The following is a 19,469-nucleotide window of genomic DNA, read 5'->3' on the forward strand; positions in this document are numbered from 1 at the left end:
AGAGAGACAAGAAGAATGTAGCTTGATTGACAGGGGTTGTTGATTTCAATTAAAAGAAGTTGAAAAAGAGACCATGATGACCTATGTTTTTGTTTTTTTAAACCCTGATATAATCTGTAAATAAGAAAAGAACACAATCTGAGACCACAGGAACAACTCTTATTCCCCCATGTGGTTGGCACTCTAATAAGGGGATGCATTGACCAATATCCAAATTGTAAGAATGAGGTTGTTTTCTGTTTGAGATTCATTAAGTGATATTTCCTTGCAATGATAATCCAATGTGCTCATTGATTTTAAATTTCATATGCTAAAAGGTGTTGCAAATGTAAAGTTCCCTATTCAAACTGGAACCTTATATCTCAATTCATTGTAAATTCATACATTCAGCTAAAATTATCCTGTGCACATATATATTAAAACAGGCTCTTTTAACTTTAGAATTTCCTAACCCATTTAAGTTGTACGGACTACTACTCTATAAAAATAAGAAGATGTGGCATGATTGCTACTGAGACAACTCTCTAGATACTAAGAGACCAAATAATGTTGAACTTAACAACTACAGGTCACTGTATGGCCTTCAACAATCTGTACTTTTTTGAGGTACCTGCTTCAAGGTATTTTTTTTACAGGTCTCAATCAAATGTCCAAGGACTGATAGAACATGTATTTTGACCTTTGGAATGTTCACCAACCTTTCAGAACTACGACAAAAAACCAAAATAAGACAAATGCCTTTTAGGTCTATACCAAGGTTGAAAGCCTTGAAAACATACACACATGTGGCTGGTACTTCCTTACATCTATAAAAAGCTTTTTAGGGTCCATGTTTACTTTGAACTTGATCCTTTCAGATGAATGACCATTAGGCACATGTACTGGATATTTCTTTAAAGTTCCATGTACTTTTGGATTTTTAGATGAATGACAATTGAGGCACATGTACTTGATAATATTTTGAAGTTCCAGCTACATTGGGACATTTTAGACGACTGTTGAGCACATATACTTGGGGTATCCCTAAATCTTTAAAAGTAATGATCAAATTCTAAAAAAATCAGGTGTTGAAATCAGATTGCTCAAGCTTTACCTAAATTATTTTTTTAATGACTCTTGATAAGATACCCCAAAAAAATGGTATACAGCTATACAATTTATGCTGTAATTAGGCCACAATTAAAAATATTTTGGTTTGCCCAAACCCAACCCAAAGGTTGAGACAGTGGGTAGGTAGGTAGGCATTTTTTTTTTAAAAGAGAAATTGAAGTATCGGGTGTTTATTAGTCTTCATGCCTATCTGATTAAAAAAATACTTCTTCAAATCAGGACATTAAAAAAATATGAGTAGGCAGCTTTTTTCTGGGTAGGTAGCGTTTGGGCAAACAAAGGTATTCTTTTTTATGGCCTTAACACCATCAAAATGTTTATCAGAAATCTAGACAACATCGAAAAGCCATAATAGAAAGCTAAATAATAATAACAGAATACAGACGAATTGCAAACATTCAAAAAACAAAAATTCTCACATGAAGAAACGTGCATGCAGTCACACTGATTCTGGGACAAAACTTGAAGTTTATCATACAAAAAACACAGTTCAAAACTAAACAAAGAATCATCAAGTTCACACACAAAAACATATTAAGAAATCCGTTGTTTACAATTATTATCCTTATCTACGATTCTAGCAGACGTGAAGAATGTTGACTTATGTCAGATGTGACTGCATGGAATGGCTACATGACTGACAATGATGCCACGCTACATTTGACTCGCCATAATAAATGTATCAAAAACCTTTGTGGAATGACATTCCCATGAAATTTTCCCATTGTTCAAATTTGTAAGTTATTTAAGGTTTTTAGATTTCTGTTGTGACAATATGTTTTTACATTCTATGAATTTGATATTTTCTTTCTACTTTTTGTCTTTTCCATTTTTTTACAAGTCCAATAGATTGCCTTTATCTATCTAATGGAATAAAAATCTTCTGACTTAAAAATTCAATTATTCTAATCATACAAGGTCTTCATGCTTAACCACAACCCTAACCAGCAATGGGACAAAATAAATCAGAAAGCTTTCTTACATATCAACTTTCAAAATTATCATCAACTCATTTAAGAGATGTGGTACAATTGCCTAGAGACAAATATCTACAGAGGCCCGAAGACGAGGATGTAAACAACTAAAGAGCTCTGTAGAGCCTTCAACAATGAGAAAAACCTACTCCCTTCACATAGTAAATTATTAAAGTCCTAATGAATACAAAATATGAAACAATTCAAAAGAGAAAACCAAAGCCTGATTTGCATCTTAGAACAAAAAAAAATAAGTTTATTATAAACTTGGCACTGTAGTTATAATCTGTAGCCTTGATATGTTTTGGGACTCTCACTTAATGGGCTTTCTTTATATCCTACAATGTCATGGCAAAAAATTAAATGTGTAATTCTTGTTAAGTAATGTTTGAAAATAAATCTTCAAACAATACAATGTCAGCCTGCCTCTCCATCACAAATAAATGCTCATTAAAGATACATTTATCTCTGTACCTCTTGATTAAAAGACATGAGCAAAGACAAGCACTTTAATTTATTTTACATCAAAATTCACTCAGTTTGGCAGCAATTAATAATCAGTATGTAGATTTGGGTTGATAAAATAGCATGATAAAACACCCTGCCTCCTGTCTGGTCACAGTCCAGTGAGAAACAATGGAAAAATCTTATCTCCCAAATTCTCCTAATCACTTCACATGCAATCAAACTACAGCCAGTCGTGTGGTACCATGCACTGTTGTTTAATCTGATAGAGTACCATGTGAAGAATTAACAATCAAAAGAACCCACCATTTGACATGCAAGAAATCGTTAATTGTCATATTTGTACGTTTTATATTCAATAATTCTTTTTTTGCTATTGTATTATCAATTTTGTGGTAACTGTTTGTTCTAGGAGATACCAGCTGGGACAACTGCTATTGAAAAGCCATAAGGACAAGGTTCTGTACTGAATGGTTTGTTAAATACCCTAGTCATTAACCAAACAGAACATATTATTTATGGAAAAGGCATTAAATGAGAACACCCATAATTTACAAATTCTATAAATAGATTATGGTCTGTGATTAACTGATTGTAGATTCTATTCTACATGTATTTGTATTTGGTTTAAAGAATTAAATGTTTAAAACTGACTTGCTGTAAACAATCCCTTTGATTTTAAAGATCACATCCAATAATTAATCCCTTTAACCCTAACAAGATTTGTTGAAAAGCAATACAGCACGTTTTTCTTTACACTGAAATTGGTATAGATAAAAGAGTACCATTGCATACTTTATTTGGACAGGTTGTATTTAAACTGTGTCAATTCAGTCTAAAATGGAAAACATTTGCTGAAAAGTATAATTTTATACAAGTTCTATTATGGTTATTCCGAAAAGTGGTATGGCCCAAACATACATGTTTCTACATCAATGGTGAACAATATGATGAAAGACTTCATATTTTATGATTTAGACTCTCTAAGTGAACTGGTTGTAGACATTAGCCACTTTCAAAAGGGGGGGTCTAGTTTCATCCATATGTCCCCATTCAAATGCAGTCAAAGAAAAAGGAGGGCTCCAACACCCGGAACCCTCCCCCTGAATCTGCCAATTGTCAAAATGAAGTGGTGAAAGCCAAAAGCCCTCACATTTTATGATTAAACACTATAAGTGAACTGGTTGTAGACATTAAATACAATAAGGAATCCTTGTACTGAACAAGATGAGTTTAAGTGAAGTTAAGAAAGCCAAAATCCCTCATATTTTATGATTTAGACACTCTATGTGAATTGGTTGTAGAAATCACATCCAATAATTAATCCTGTTACAGAAACTATTAGCCCTGACAAAGTTCATGTTTTTGACACACTGTATGAACTGGTTGTAGAAATCAAATCCAATAATTAATCCTGTTACAGAAAGTATTAGCTCTGACAAGATTAGTGTAGAATAGATTTATATTTTAAGTGAAATAGTTAAAGACCTCTCATTTTGTGATTTAAAAACTCTAAGTGAACTGGTTGTAGAAATCACATCCAATAATTAATCCTGTTACAGAGACTATTAGCCCTGACAAGATTAGTGTAGAATTTTAGTTGAAGACCTCACATTTCATGATTTAGACACTCTAAGTGAACTGGTTGTAGAAATCACATCCAATAATTAATCCTGTTACAGAAACTATTAGCCCTGACAAGATTAGTGTAGAATCAACAGTAGGTTTTGACATGTATGGTAGAGAGGGTGATAAGTTGTACAGAACAATGATATTTGTTTATTTTCTGTCACTGCTTGTTTATTTTCTGATTAGAATAAGATTGTGGGAACTCTCCTAGGAATTGCAGCCATTACTGCTAGAAGATCAAAAGAATAAATGTTATGAAAATCTGTAATTATGCATGTCATTAGCTAAAACTTGGGTCAAGAATGTCTTATGTTCAGTAAAAGAGTCAAATTTTCTCATGATGACATGAACTTTATCTTGAATTTATACACTGTTAGGGAAAACTAAAGGAATCACTACTGCAGCATTTGTATAGGGTACTTGTTGTAACTGAAGGTGTCAATTAATTCCATATCATAAATCCAATGATATATTGTTAGATATATTATAAAAAATATAATTTAATTTAAAGAGAGATAAAGTATCATTCGCCCAAACTTTCTTTTAAAATTCATTCATAGTTATCTAAATAGTAAAATTAATGAAATAAATTAGAGTTATCTCCCCTCATCAACATTTAACCAATGCCCTATAAAACATGTATTTACTGTTCTTTGTAGATTACAAGAAAAAGACTTGATTCTTTGTTTTTTTGGTTGGGTTTTTAACATGAAAACAAAAGTTCTAAAGAGAACTCCACATTCCTACATGATGACTATACAGCTTACATATAAATAATTGTTATTTATTTGATAAACCAGTCATCAGATGATGTTACAATAGAAGCAAAAGTCTGTCAGAATATGATAAGCTGAAACAGTAGAAGGAGGGCCACACTTCAATTTTATCATCCAAATGAATTCTTATCTACTTTTATTCCATTAGAGTATAATGATTTCAATATGAGGATAAAATTTTAATTGAAGTAAGGGGGTAAATGTTGCCCTGTTGTCTATGAAATATGAAGTTTTTGAAGAAAAAATTAGATCAGATATGGACTTTGGATCTAGTTGGCTTAATTAACCTACATTTTGATAGAAATTGATCACAACAAAGATCTTGCATTCATTTAAAATGTTGGGGTCAAAATTTCTGTCAAACTTGAAGCTGACGAAAAGTAAAATTGATAAAGATTGTAATACTTGAAGACAAAAGGAGAAAATTACATGATATATCTGTTATTAAAAAAGTCCCTCTTAACCAGAATATGAACTCAATTCTTTCTTAGTCCAAATCTTTTTATTGAAAAACTTTCTAATATCTATGAATTCAAATAATTTCTGTCTAGTAAAATATCATATCATCACCAAACGACCAACGGAATTCAATGATAGAACATTCAATATCTGTCAGTGAACAGACAAGCCCATTGACCAATTAGATTTAATGCTTGGTCATGCTGGGTATCTGTCAATAAAATACAGCTAATCTACTTAAATTACATGCATTTCTCACTGTCTAAGAGCATTAAGTTGCTGTGTTAGATGGTAGACACCCCTTCTCACTCATGGCCTGTGTCCTCTCATACAATTCCTCAGTCTCATATATGAGAGTTAAATTTCAGGCGTTAAAGCAAAAAGAATGAAAAGAGCCTTGTTTTATTAATGTGGTTTAATGTATCCAGTCTTATTCTAAAAAAAAATTGACAACAAAAAAAAATCAAGATTTTTTTATCTGCAGATTATATCATGTAGGTCACAATTCAAATGCCATAAACCCTCTTAAAAAACAGAAGTGAGCATTGTTTAGTTACCAATCAAATTCAGTTAAGAGTTAACACTTAGAAAGGTATAAATAAAGATGCAGCAGCTTTTGAACAACAATTGGTAATTACAGAATTTATCTGTCTAAAAACATTCTTCTCATTCTGCTAGTGACAACCATCCATCACAAATGCCATTACATGCCAGTAAACATATAGCACCTAAGTAGAAACCCCCATGGGGTGCCCCTTTCATGTCAATAGAAGCATTTGACTGCTGATTTTTGTTTGTTTAAACAATGCTTGAAGATGTAGCTAATCAAGTGCACCTAATAATCAACAATAGATTCCTTAATAATGTGTAACCTTTCAAACACAGCTAAGTACCAAAAACATCAAAGTAAAACAATGGGTCGTAAAATGGCAAGTATGAAAAGTTCAGTAAAGCTGCAAACCAAAGCAAAAAAACACAAAATCAACTAGAAAACAATAATTTTACAGTTGAGCAACAAAAAATGAACAGCAATGAAGTAAAGCAAAAAATACTAAAATTTTAAGGAAGGAAAAAACTGAACAATAAAATTCAATGTAAATTAGACTAATATGACTTTATGTTTAAAAGTGTGAAATTTCATAAGGACTTTTTTTCAAAAGCACACATTATTTTAATTGAAATAAGCATTTATTATTGAAGCAGATGTATACAAAAAAATAACAATGCATAGAATCCAACTCAGGATAAAGGGGGGTTCCAACTATATGTCCCCATTTAAATGTATTGATCATCCAAAAAACAAAGGGGGGATTCCAATACCCAGAACCCTCCTGGATCTGCCACTGCTGCGCTCCGATAACCATATCTAACTTTTATACAGAGCTCTGTGTAATGAAAACAAAAGAGCGATTACCAGGAGCACTGATTATAATTGTGTTAAATTGGGGTTAATCGACTGTAGTTACATCTGTAACAGTTTAACTTGACAAAGGAACGTTAGTTATGTCAGAAAACCCTGTTTATCTCCCTTGGTTATCTGTTTAATGACATTCTGAAGTAGCTGTTGATTTGTGGTGAAATCTGCATTATAATATACAGATAATTATACTAATGGGATGGCTTCATAATTACTTAACCGCTTTAACTGTCATTGCTGCCATGATTCTGCTTTTTCCATACTTGATGATTTTTGTGGGCGTGGCCAAAAAATTAATGTGCAGTCATTGTGAAAAATTGAGGCTTAAGTTTTTGAATGATATAATACAGAGACAAATATTTTAAAAAGAAATTAAAATCTTAAGGTAAAAAGGTCAGATTAAATAGGATGCATAAACAAATATTTTTACATCATTTTTTTGGGGTATTTTATAACATCCAATCAAATAGTAGCACATTAGATTTGTCATTGTTGTTCTTATGTTAAAGAACGAATTTAGAATTTTAAGGACATCTTTTTATTATAGAATTCATTCCAAGCATGATTAAACAAAAAAGTTCTAATAAACTTTAGAATTGAATCCTCCTAATATCAATGGTTACATAAATATTTTTTTGACATTTTTTGTTTAAATCTGAATAGAAAATGATTATAACTAAATATTTTCACAAATTTTCTGATAACAAACACAAAACAAACCTCATCAATTTTTCATGCTGTTTAATACAAAAAAAATTGATGGACAATATAAGTTGTCTGACATGAGATTTTTCTTTCATTAGACAGCACTTAATAAACACACAATTATCCTTAATCTAATTATCTTAGCTTATAAAACCAACACAAATCTCTTATTAAAACTACACCACTGCTCCGTAGTACAAGGGCCTCCTGATGTTCAACGAAATTACTTGTAAACAGGCCATAAACCCAAAAGGACCTAATCACAACAAACACACACCACAAAGGGGTCATTAATTATACACCCATTAGATATAATTATATTATCGTAGACAAAAGGCATTCCTGTTTCTTGTTCCTGCTGGGATGCACTAAGTCTGTAAACTTAAGTGCAGGTTGAATGAAAATAAACTTTGGCTTGTCCTGTGTTTACATCTTCCTCCTTGAAACAATAAGTTTGACAGCTGCTTGGTTCCACAATTCCCACAGTCCTTGTAATGAGGCCTGGTAGGGGGTAATGTCATTTCAGGACACTTACTTATGTTTTGTCTATCGCCCATTTTTTTAAGTTAGAGAATTATTAATTTTGGTTGTTTTGAACATTGTTTTGTAGTTCGCCAACTATTTTTTAAGTAAGAGAATTGTTAAATTGGTTATTTTTTATCAGTTTGCAAAAAACTTTTCTTTTGTGGTGTTAATTGAAATAAAATTTGAAAATTAAACTTTTAGCTATCATCTGGTCTTTCTTCATTTTAAAAGGCACCAAAAGGGGGTGGGGGGGGGGGGGGGGGGGTGGGGGTGTAAACATTAGATAAAATGCCAGATTCAAAGCATTTACTACTATATACATATATTTCTACCATTGTCTACATGATCAAATTTGCAATTAGCTATCATTATTTTTTTTTACAAAGAATTTTGTTTTATATTCAATATACAATGTACCATCATAATATAATTAAATTTTTCATATTTGAGAGATTTCCCAAAAAAAGAATTAAAAATATAATCTTTATTGTTGTGACTACAATAAAAAAAAAGTGAAAGCCTGCAATTCAAGTTTTACAACAATTTCTATGCTTTCTTACGTCAAACACCTTTGATTGACCCCTTACCATCCATAATTGTATGACAATTTCCAAAATTAAACAATAAGCATTCCTTCCCTTTTTTACCCTGTCCCATTTAATCATAACGTGTTGGTCCCCTCCTATTACCCAAACACAATAACTATTATACAATCAACATTGTTCCACGACAGATCTCTCCCATATGTTTTATAAGAATACTAAACCTCTATTATGAAATACTATATTTACGTTTATAATAACATTTTGCGGTCCTTTGTTCGTTTTAGAAGCAGATGCACTTTTCAAGTCGATTAGATCTCAAAATATAATGCGGAAAAGAATAACTGAATTTAAGGTATTATTCTTTACCTACCTATTAAAAAATATGCAAATTTATTCAACTTTACAATACGCAATTTGATGTAAATGTTCAAAAAAGTAAACAAATGTGTTATTTATTTAAAATGTGTTCTTTAGTTTGTTTGTTCTGTTCATTAATTAGAACTTCCATGCATTCAACATGAAAAAAGTTCTCTTTCACAGATTTTCAAAAGACAAATTTGTAAGGATCAAGTCTATATAAGCCTGGCCAAGATTTGTAAGAATCGAGTCTATATTAGCCTGGCCAAGATTTGTAAGAATCGAGTCTATATTAGCCTGGCCAAGATTTGTAAGGATCAAGTCTATATAAGCCTGGCCAAGATTTGTAAGGATCAAGTCTATATTAGCCTGGCCAAGATTTGTAAGAATCGAGTCTATATTAGCCTGGCCAAGATTTGTAAGAATCGAGTCTATATAAGCCTGGCCAAGATTTGTAAGGACCGAGTCTATATAATCCTGGCCAAGATTTGTAAGAATCGAGTCTATATTAGCCTGGCCAAGATTTGTAAGGACTGAGTCTATATAATCCTGGCCAAGATTTGTAAGGATCGAGTCTATATAAGCCTGGCCAAGATTTGGACACAAAAAATTTACACAGAAAATGATTGCAGATCTTCAGCAATTCAATAAACGTTGTTTTGTACATACTTTCAAATAAAGTTGGATGTTTTTTTGTGAAATGTAGCCCTTTAGTACAATCTGTGACAGATTTGATAATAGTAACTTTTCAAGCATAGTCTTGCAGGAAAAGTGTAAAGACTGCTATGGAGTAGAATTAAGGACCATTGATGTTGATCAAAGTACCATATTCTGACTTTTATGACTTGTTTGGGCCATCGGAGGCAAAAGCCATCTCAGTCTACAGTTAAATGTTTCAGAGATATTTCATTAGTTTTGCCTATTAATTCCTGATACTTTTTCCCCCAATTTTAAAAAAGAAATGAATTTGAAAAAGGGGAGATTACTCTTTCTTAAAATTTAACTTTCAGAATCCTGTATGCCTAATTCAATGCATTAAGTATAATTTAATAAAATCATCATTGTGATTATAGTATCTAGAAATAACTAAAACTCTTAGGGACAATAACTTGTGTCTATTACCAATGCCACATATATAGAAATTCTTGTCTTTGTGTGGGCTTTTAGAAAAAAATAACAATTCATCGTTTTTATTGCAATAAATCTAAGTACTATTTTTAAGTGGAGGAATCCTTTCTTAATGATCTCTATCAAATAAGAATAATTATTTAAAAGCCTGTAATTAATACATAAAAAGCATAAAACAAGAGAACTTTGTACAATTAAGGCTGTTAGTTTATCCATTTATTCGTTTCTATTAGGCTAAATTGTTGCAAAGGGTTACCGAGGATTGTATTGAAAATGGAAGATATTAAAAGCCTATCGCAATCAAACTCGGCCATAAAACCTATAACAGTGACTATCTTGGTCCCAAATTAAAGTAAAACGCAATGAAACCGGCTTATTTATTGCTCATTGTCTGCTTGAAATTGTCTTATTGTTGTTTTCCTCTTATCGTACAACATGCCATTACAAGAAAGCAACGTCTCGCGAAATGTCGATATGAGACAAGCATTAATGTCGTCAATTTGCAATTTGTGCAAATTGTTTTAAAACTGTAAATAAATTTATTTTTCAATTTGTATAATCGTTCGAAAAGAAGATTCTACATTTAGTAATATAATTTTATTGCTCACAAAGACTTCTCCATAAAAATAATTCAAATTTAAAAACTTTTATCAAAGTTTGTTTTTAGAAAATTTCTAACATAAAAGAAATTTAAAACAGAATAGTCAAACTACAAAAGAAAAAGAAAACAATAAAAATGTTTTAAAGTAAACAATGTTATACAGTTTTATATAAGATACCCTTTGACTTTCCAGCATTTTGTTTCCTTTGATATTTTACAATTTGAAGTCATATCGTAGTTTTAAATGGCTATAATATAAAGTGAAAATAGTCCATATAAAATACAGAAGCTAATATGATTATAAAACCTGCTTTAACAAGATATAATAACCTTCTATTCTGTTTACAAATGTTTAATCAAGTGACAAATACAAAAAAGTGCCACATGTTGAGTTCAGAACTAAACAGAAACCTGCCAATTCAATATATTGGGAAAATTAATATCCAGTGGTCTCCCTTGATAATGTTGGCCTCCCAGAAGAAGTCCAACATGTAGAGTTCTGAATTTAAGGGGAATCTGCCAATTCAATATTGGGAAAATTAATATCCAGTGGTCTCCCTTGATAATGTTGGCCTCCCAGAAGAGTTCTGAATTTAAGGGGAATCTGCCAATTCAATATTGGGAAAATTAATATCTACCGTACATGTCTCCCTTGATTATTTTGGCCTCCCAGAAGAAGTCCCTCACATAGAGTTCTGAATTAAACAGGAAATATGTATGTATACCTTTACTGGTCAGAGAATCATGACCTTGTTGTGTGGTACTCATCAAATGACAACTGAATGTATTAACTCAAAATCCTGTCTTTATTCTTTTGATTAAAGGAATGGAATTTTTCCTATTGATATTGTGAAATCTGCAACTCTAAACAAGGGAAACCCCCCAATACCCAGTCATCTTTATAAATCAACATATGACTTTTGAAATATGTATAAAAGTGCATGGAAAATAACCATCAATTTAAATCTTCAAATTTTGATAACTTTTATATTTATTTATCATTAATATGCAATTTAAATATCATGACGTGCAAAATTGTCAAACCAACAAAAGTATATTTTAAGGCATACATGTGATATCCGATCTGTCTTTTCAATAATTAAATAATGAGGAGAAAGATATTGTCTCTCATCAAATCTTAATATTTTAATTTCTAGTTGAAAAGATTTACATTTTTATGAACTCCAAGTAAAAATGGTCAATATTAGTATCACAATATTTCAATCTTTTTCTTATTTTTTTTTAAAAATAACGGAACTTTTCAATAACTTGTTTAACAATTAAACATTAATTTAGAGTAAAAATTCAGGAACATTTTACGATTTTAACATTTAACTCCACACCTATATCTAAAAGCTACATCAGTACTTACTCGACAATGCGCTTAGTCTACCTCTCTATGTAATCTGACGCATGATGTGTTAAGGGAATAATATTTATTGAAATTCAAAAATAACAAATAACCAACAACAAAAGTTTTTTGAATTATCATAAAAATTGAAAATACAATAGTATGACATCTATATCAACTCAATGACGTGTAAAGTGTGGTTACAGTCCGCTGAATCTGAAGCCTTTTATGAATACGGTAGTTTTAACAAACTGTTAATTTTCTAACTGTGGCTCTTGTACCGTAACGTTTCTCTGTATCTGTATTCACCTGGTGAAAGTTCTTTAATTTGTACCCGCACGTTCAATGAGGGAGGGATGGATATTTGATGACAGAATGTCAGTGGGAGGGGTATTTGATAACATATTGAGGGAAAATATATGAAAAAAAGGTCAAGTCATGGATAATTAAAACTGTATCAAAAATACATTACACATTTGTGGTAAACAGGAATAAAATGTAGCATACCCATCAATGTGATAGAAGCATGAAACATTTTTTTGGAAAATTGTTTCCTTGGGTACCATTATATGTTGACTATGTTGAACCATGCAATTAAGTACCAACAAAATGCATTTATTCCATTGACAATTATGTTATTTGCAAAGTTACTAAAACTTTCCTATAAACTAGGGACCAATCCAATGAGATCTATTTCATTTAACATCAAATCTTAAGTGTCTTGACAAAAATATGTCCATTCTTCTGTCTTGACTAGATAGCTGGACACTTAAAAAGGAAAAGAAATCAAAACACCTACCTAACCAAAACGTCCAAAAGTCCATATTTCCCAAATCAAAACTTTAAAGTTTAGATAGTATAGTTTACCATAGTACACCTAGAGTCCTAGACTATATATTCTTTTTGATTTACAAAACAGTTGATCTTAAGACCTAACTTTTAAATTTAAAACTAATATTTTAACTTTATATTATCTTCATAGAAAAGAATAATTAAAGTATTTAACACTTCCATTCCTTGAAAAAACAACTGTAGGTGAAAATTAATTGTTTAAACTATTCTTTTCTTCTAACAATTGAATTTAAATGTAACATTGAACAGAAGTCAAATACCGCTGTTTTGTAACAATAAAGATTACAATGGGCCAAATTCAACAGCCGCCAAAAATTACTTATCCTAATATTGAAACACCAAAAATAAACGTTCCCGATTAAAGTTATTGTTAATGGAACAGATTTTTACTTCTAATATAAGACTTTCACTCAACAACATAGAAATTATTTATATTTCAATTTAAAATTCAATTGTGTCTGTATTTAACTTTGTAAGTAAAGTACATACGACTTAATGTGATCCATGATTTATTTTTGGCGGACCTACTTTTACTTTTTCTTTAATTTTGATAATTGACAGTACTTAACGATAAAAGTAAGAATTTCAAAATAACGTAATTATAAACGTGATTTATTAAAATTATACATTATAAAATCTAGTTGCTTCGCAGTCTGAACAATCATTTAATCCTTAACAAAAAACGGTATGTCATTGGCGTAATGTTTAAAATGCAACTAGTTTTATCATTTTATTACAAAACATATAAAAAAAGTTCTTATGCATTTGTAAAATGTTCTTTTGTGTTGTTAGAGGAGAAAAGCATATATTAAGCCAAGCTGAAAAATAGAAAGTTAATCAAACAACACTAAAAGTTGATTTAAATGCCGAACAATTTGAATTTAATGATGTACTATGACAAATCAATTCTACCCCCTTCTTTTGTAATCCCGTCAGAAATTTTATATTTTACTTTTCAAACGTTAAAGGGGCTCCTGTCTCTAATATTCCATATATAAAGACATAATATTTTTCAATAATAGTCCCGCTGTTTGTAAGAATAGAATTTTCTTTTATCATCAGTTTTATTTTCTGAAGTTTTCAGTACATCAAAGGCCGATATAGTCGTTAACTGCATTGTCATACACAATGGGTGAAACGAGGCATCAAAAGATGGGATGGTAAACAATTTTGTTTCTGATTTTAAAAGATGATGCGGGTTATAAATTATCCAAATAACCTTCCAAAATGTTGTCCCTTAGAAGGCCTGAGAATACAATAGAAAATCATGCTATATTTGTACAAGGACAATCCATCATTTTCAAAGGATCCATGAAAAGTTTGAAATTTTCAATAAATTTATTTTAAATAGCAATTGAAAATGTCAAGTGACCAAGTGTTATTTTATTTGTCTTCCAGCATTTTGTTTCTTTTTTTTTTTTACTGTTACAGAGACGTTGATTGCTGTCTTGTCATTTAATTTTCTTCAATTTACCATATTGGTTTGTCATTTATATCAAGCTGTTTTTTGTCACTTTTCTCAAGTCATGCAGGGTCTTTCATAGCTGAATTACACAATATGGGTTTTGCTCATTGCTGAAGGCCAAGCAGTGACCATTATTTTAAATCTATGTAGCAATAGCTTCCATTGTTTCATCAATAAATAAACTATTGGAACTCTTCAGAACAATCAATTCTAGCCAATATCTGCCAATCACTGCTTATCATGATGATCAGTGATCAAACATGATTATCTGCTGATAATTAATTAGATTATCTCCCCTTGCCTCCTGCTGATTACTGACTGACAAGTCTGTCAGCATATGAACTAATTATTAACGATCTAGAAAACCAATAAAATTAAATAACATAATAAGTCTGGTTATATAATGTATAAAGCAGTCACAATAGGAATCCTGGCTTTTGGTAGGTGCTAAAGATATGGTTATTTAAGCAGTCTTATGATACACAAACACGCCAGATTTTGAGAACTCTGATTATTTGGATAAGGAAGGTTCCGCTTATTAAAATGGAAAGTTATGTAATATTTTGCATTACTTTCATAAAGGTTCAGATTGATAAACTAAAGGAGAATAGAACACTGGAACAAAATGTTGGTTTGTGTCTAAGGTTTTTAAAAACAGAATTTGGGATAAACAAAATTTCCTAATTCAGAGAAAATTGAGGGGGGATGTATAGAAACTTGATAAGAGTACTCAGTAGCATTAATGATTTTAGAGCATCAAAGGCCCTTTCTACATAAAAAAATTAGCGTAACTGAACAGAACTGATATAAGAATAAGAAAGAACTTACTAAAACAAACAAAAGTGGTGTAATCTTGCTGAAAATAGACAAAATCTAAATCTTAAATCTTACAAAAACTAAATTCAACTTCAAAGTTTGGAATTCAATTGGCTTTTTTCACAAATGCAAAACATGCATATATTAATCAAGCTAATATAATATAACTGGCAAAATAAATCTCTTGCTTACTTCAGCTGTCAAAAAATGCAGCTAAAAATATTTACAAATTAAAATAAGAAATGTAAGAAATATGCCAATCTCTAAATGTCATCTCTTTCAAAAAACTAACACATTTTTCTTCTTACAAAAAGTGTCAAGAATTTTATGATAAAAATTATATAAAGTCAACAAGCAGCTAGGATAAAACAACAACATCTCTAATGTTATAGATAAAAGAATCATTTTCATTTTAAATCATGATTTTTTGATAGAGTTAGAAAGGTGTCCTGTTGTGTTGTAAATGGCCCAAGAATTTACCACAGAACTTTGTTCAGAGAGATGCTGAGATAACAGTATAAAGAGATAACAAACAGTAAATCAGTAGGGAGGGATCCAGAACAAACAGTAACCCAGTAGGTGGGTACCAGAACATTTGTGTTAAAGACTTTATTCCAGTGGTTTTCCTCTATAGGCCATTTAATTTCAGAGTGGACATTTTTCATAAATCACAATTATGATCATATCACGACAAAACATAAAAGAACCAAATGTCATTATATTTATTAATATTTAATATCTATTAAGATATAGATCTTTACATTTTATTTCGTCTTTTGATTTCTACAGATGGTTTGTTCATAAATTCAATTTTTAGTATTTCGTTCTTACTTTTATTTATTAATTTATATGAGCATTGCTCTCAGACCAGTATCCAATGAAAATAAAATAAGAATGGTTTATCTAAATCAATAATGAATGGAAAAATATCAGTTATAGATCAAAATGCACATATGATAAAAAGTGGCTAAAATATGTCCCCAGTCATCATGCTCTTTCTTAACTGTCATCATTTCATTTTTGAAAAGTTTAAAACAAAATAATTATAATAAGCTTATTCACCCAAAATTAAAAATTAACTTTCAATTTTCATAAGTTTTAGTCAGAGAAGCAAAAAGAGATAACTCAATATTAATAACTAAGTAATAGGTGTGATTGGTTGATTGTTTTTTACTTGATAAATGTCCAGTGGCAAGTGTTTCATACATCCCCTGGACGCTTGTGAATTCAGATCAATATGTGTATACTGAAAGATAAATCGACCAGCCATTAAACATATCCTACTTTCATATAATTTTTTAGAGAATTTGGAAATTTGTCACTCTTTGAGTTGGGTATTTCTATGTACATGGAAGTGATATGGAAAAACTGTGTCAGTATTGTCATTTTTAAGCCACATAATAAATTATATATTATTTTATATAATGTAAAAAAAAAGCAAGATGTCTATGTGTAATATTCTCAAATACATTAATGGAGTTTGCAGTTTGATAAAACTGTCATTTAGAATGAAAAAATGCTTCAAAAAGGGGAATAACTCTCTGTCAACATTATAAGATTCATAACAGAGAATACAAATAGAGAAGATTTTAATAATAGGTGTAAATAATTTATCTCTTTCACTAACATAACCGAGATGAAATTTAAGAGCTTATATTGTTTCCTTTTAAAGTTTTCAAGCTGAGATCAGTAAAATATCTTAATTTTCCATATATAACTTTACAATGATTTAAAGTGTAAGCTACCACTATGAGACTATGATACTATCATACCATGACAAATAAAAATCAAAGTTAAAGATTTTTTTCATAAAACTTGCTTTTATAAACCTCAGATTTATCTAAGAAAAATCTAAGTTAAAATTGATACAATGTATAACAATGTATAGCAAAAATTCCTATTCAGCAACATTTAAAATTAAATTTACCATTTGAATTTCATATTTTTATGGAAAAGTCTTTCTTATCTGATCCCACACTACAAAAAGATTTCATTAATTCGGTCATCAAAAGTAAAATGATTTATAAACTTTTTTTCCATACATAGACTAAAATTGAAAGATAAATATCACTGCATAAAAGCTTTTAACTTTGTATTCTGAAGTAGATTTAAACTATTTCTGTAAGTGTGTTTAATAATAAGTATAACTTTATAAAAGTACAAATTATGAAATGAAGAGTTTAACCAACAATTAATATGCTACAAAGTCTATTTATTTACATAATTGACATTAAAATTAAATCTCTATAAATATGCAAAGTAAAGCGCAAATTAAAACTGTCAATTTGTAATTTTAAACTGAAGAGGGACAATCTTTTAATGAGCAAAGGAAATACAAAAGAAAATTTTTCCTACCAGTATTTTGACGTGTGAATATCATCGCAATGCCTTTACAGATAATAATATTGCATTTGAAAGAAGCGTAAGAAAAATATCAATTTTCTGGTCGTTCCCGATCAATTTTTAGTCCCTGTCTGTGGAATGCTAAATCCAAATCATTTACTTTAAATTAGTTTTATCACTTTATTCAATAAAATAAATTTGTAAGAAATGACTTGATAACAATGCTCCTATTCTACATTGATATATTGACAAAAGTTAAACATCTGAATAGGCTTTCGAAGCTATACAGGGATTTAGAGATAAAGCATAGAACTGACGGAATCAATAAACGTGAACTGAACAATATCACATATTAATAATATTAAAGAAAAAAAAAGACCTACCCATGATTAAATGTAAATTCCACTTCATCTTTATAGTCTAGAAGATCGCATCTCATTTTACGTTAAACTGGGACGTACATCGATAAATGTTACTAATTAAAGACCTCGGCTAAGTGTCATTTACAAAGTTTCTTCACTTCTCCGCCCCACAATCCTACTCCCGTAGAAGTCGTCGTAAAATATATGTGGTACAATATTGTGTTGACACCCTGAGGTCATTGATAGAAGTGCGACCCTTTAAGTAAATACCAGTCTCTGTCTAAGTGAAGTTTTTCTCCTATCGTAATATCTATTGTTCTCGTATAACCGGTGGTCTTAATACAGCTGATATTTGATATAATTTTAATTGACCAGAAATTTTAACAGTTAGCTACTTAGAAATCGTGTAAATAAATTAATACGTGAAAATGATTGGTTTTAAAAGGAACAACGTTTGCTTTGGCCCGTGTGAGTGGCCAATTTATTACATTCAAACATTGAAATATTAACAGATAACATTATACTCAAATGAATGAAATAAACGATATAATTTATTTCCAAGTTCATCGTCATAGATAACAATGTACACAACACAATTCAAATATATTTTTTTTCAATCTTGACAAAATAATATAAATGGAAAAATATAGCATGTGCGACCAGGGTTAAGGTAGTCTGAAACATCAATTATATTGTTCAATAAAGAAATGACAACTAATTATTCTAAATTATAGTTTTGTCGAAACTTTGGGACGTTTGTCTAACAATAAAGCTGTTATAATGTCAAATGCTAAGGATTCTAACAAAAAGAACCCTCACAGTGAAGTATTGTTATTTTTTATGGACCGACAAAGTCATAATAGTAAATAGATCCTAAATCAACTCTAAATGATTCTACCAAGTGCTTGATCGTCATAGATGTTAGATATCAAAAGAAATTAGATTATGCATCTAGCTAATGTATAGGTGTCTTATATCAACTTGCAGAATTATGATCATAAAAGAAATTTTTGCTCATTCAGTCTGTCAATACCAAAAATTGAAATTAAAATGATTTCCCCCAATTTGACGGGGATATGATCAGTATAAGGATAGAAAACTTTATATAGCATTTTGCTCATTTTGAATACCAAAAAAATGAAATAAACATGATTCCCCCTTCTTTTTGACAGGGATATGGTGCAATGTCTTCAGAATAAAGATCATAAAAGAAACAGAAAACTTAATATAGCATTTTTCTCATTATGAATTCGAAAAACCCCAAAAAGTTATTACGCTCCCCCTTTTTTAAATGAGATATGATGCAATGTCTTCTCCTGCATACAAAAAAGAAAATTGAACAAAAAACCCAAAGAGCAATTGGTGGCGACAAATCTCGGTGATAAATGTAAATGAAATTAGTAAATTGTTCGACAACAATACAAATAGATTGATTCATCACACTAACAAAATATCTTGAATTACGTTAAACATTCCGATGCTAAAAATTCCAATACACAAATCGTTCATGCAAATATTCTGCATCGTTTTCCATTGTTTAGGAGCGTGATATCGCGTCTGATTTACAAGCATTGTATTTGATGCCAATT

At 30.4% G+C, this 19,469-nt stretch overlaps 1 protein-coding gene across 7 annotated transcripts in view; it reads right to left on the reverse strand.

The window, feature by feature from the left end:
* Window positions 1-19,469, reverse strand: part of LOC139481788 (transcription factor egl-13-like) — a 97,185-nt gene that overhangs the window by 40,634 nt on the left and 37,082 nt on the right. Inside the window, exon 1 of one of the 7 annotated variants that reach the window (XM_071265287.1) lies at window positions 17,902-18,291. The exons of 4 other annotated variants lie outside the window; for them this stretch is intronic. In XM_071265287.1, coding sequence (XP_071121388.1) covers window positions 17,902-17,957 — 56 coding nt within the window. In that variant the 5' untranslated portion in view covers window positions 17,958-18,291. Of the gene's footprint in view, window positions 1-12,063; window positions 12,341-17,530; window positions 17,668-17,901; window positions 18,292-19,469 lie in introns of those variants that run through there. 2 more of the 7 variants (XM_071265296.1, XM_071265293.1) reach the window with 2 other exon arrangements.

The sequence above is a fragment of the Mytilus edulis genome, chromosome 7 (genome assembly GCF_963676685.1).
Source record: "Mytilus edulis chromosome 7, xbMytEdul2.2, whole genome shotgun sequence".
In the NCBI taxonomy this organism is placed as follows: domain Eukaryota; kingdom Metazoa; phylum Mollusca; class Bivalvia; order Mytilida; family Mytilidae; genus Mytilus; species Mytilus edulis.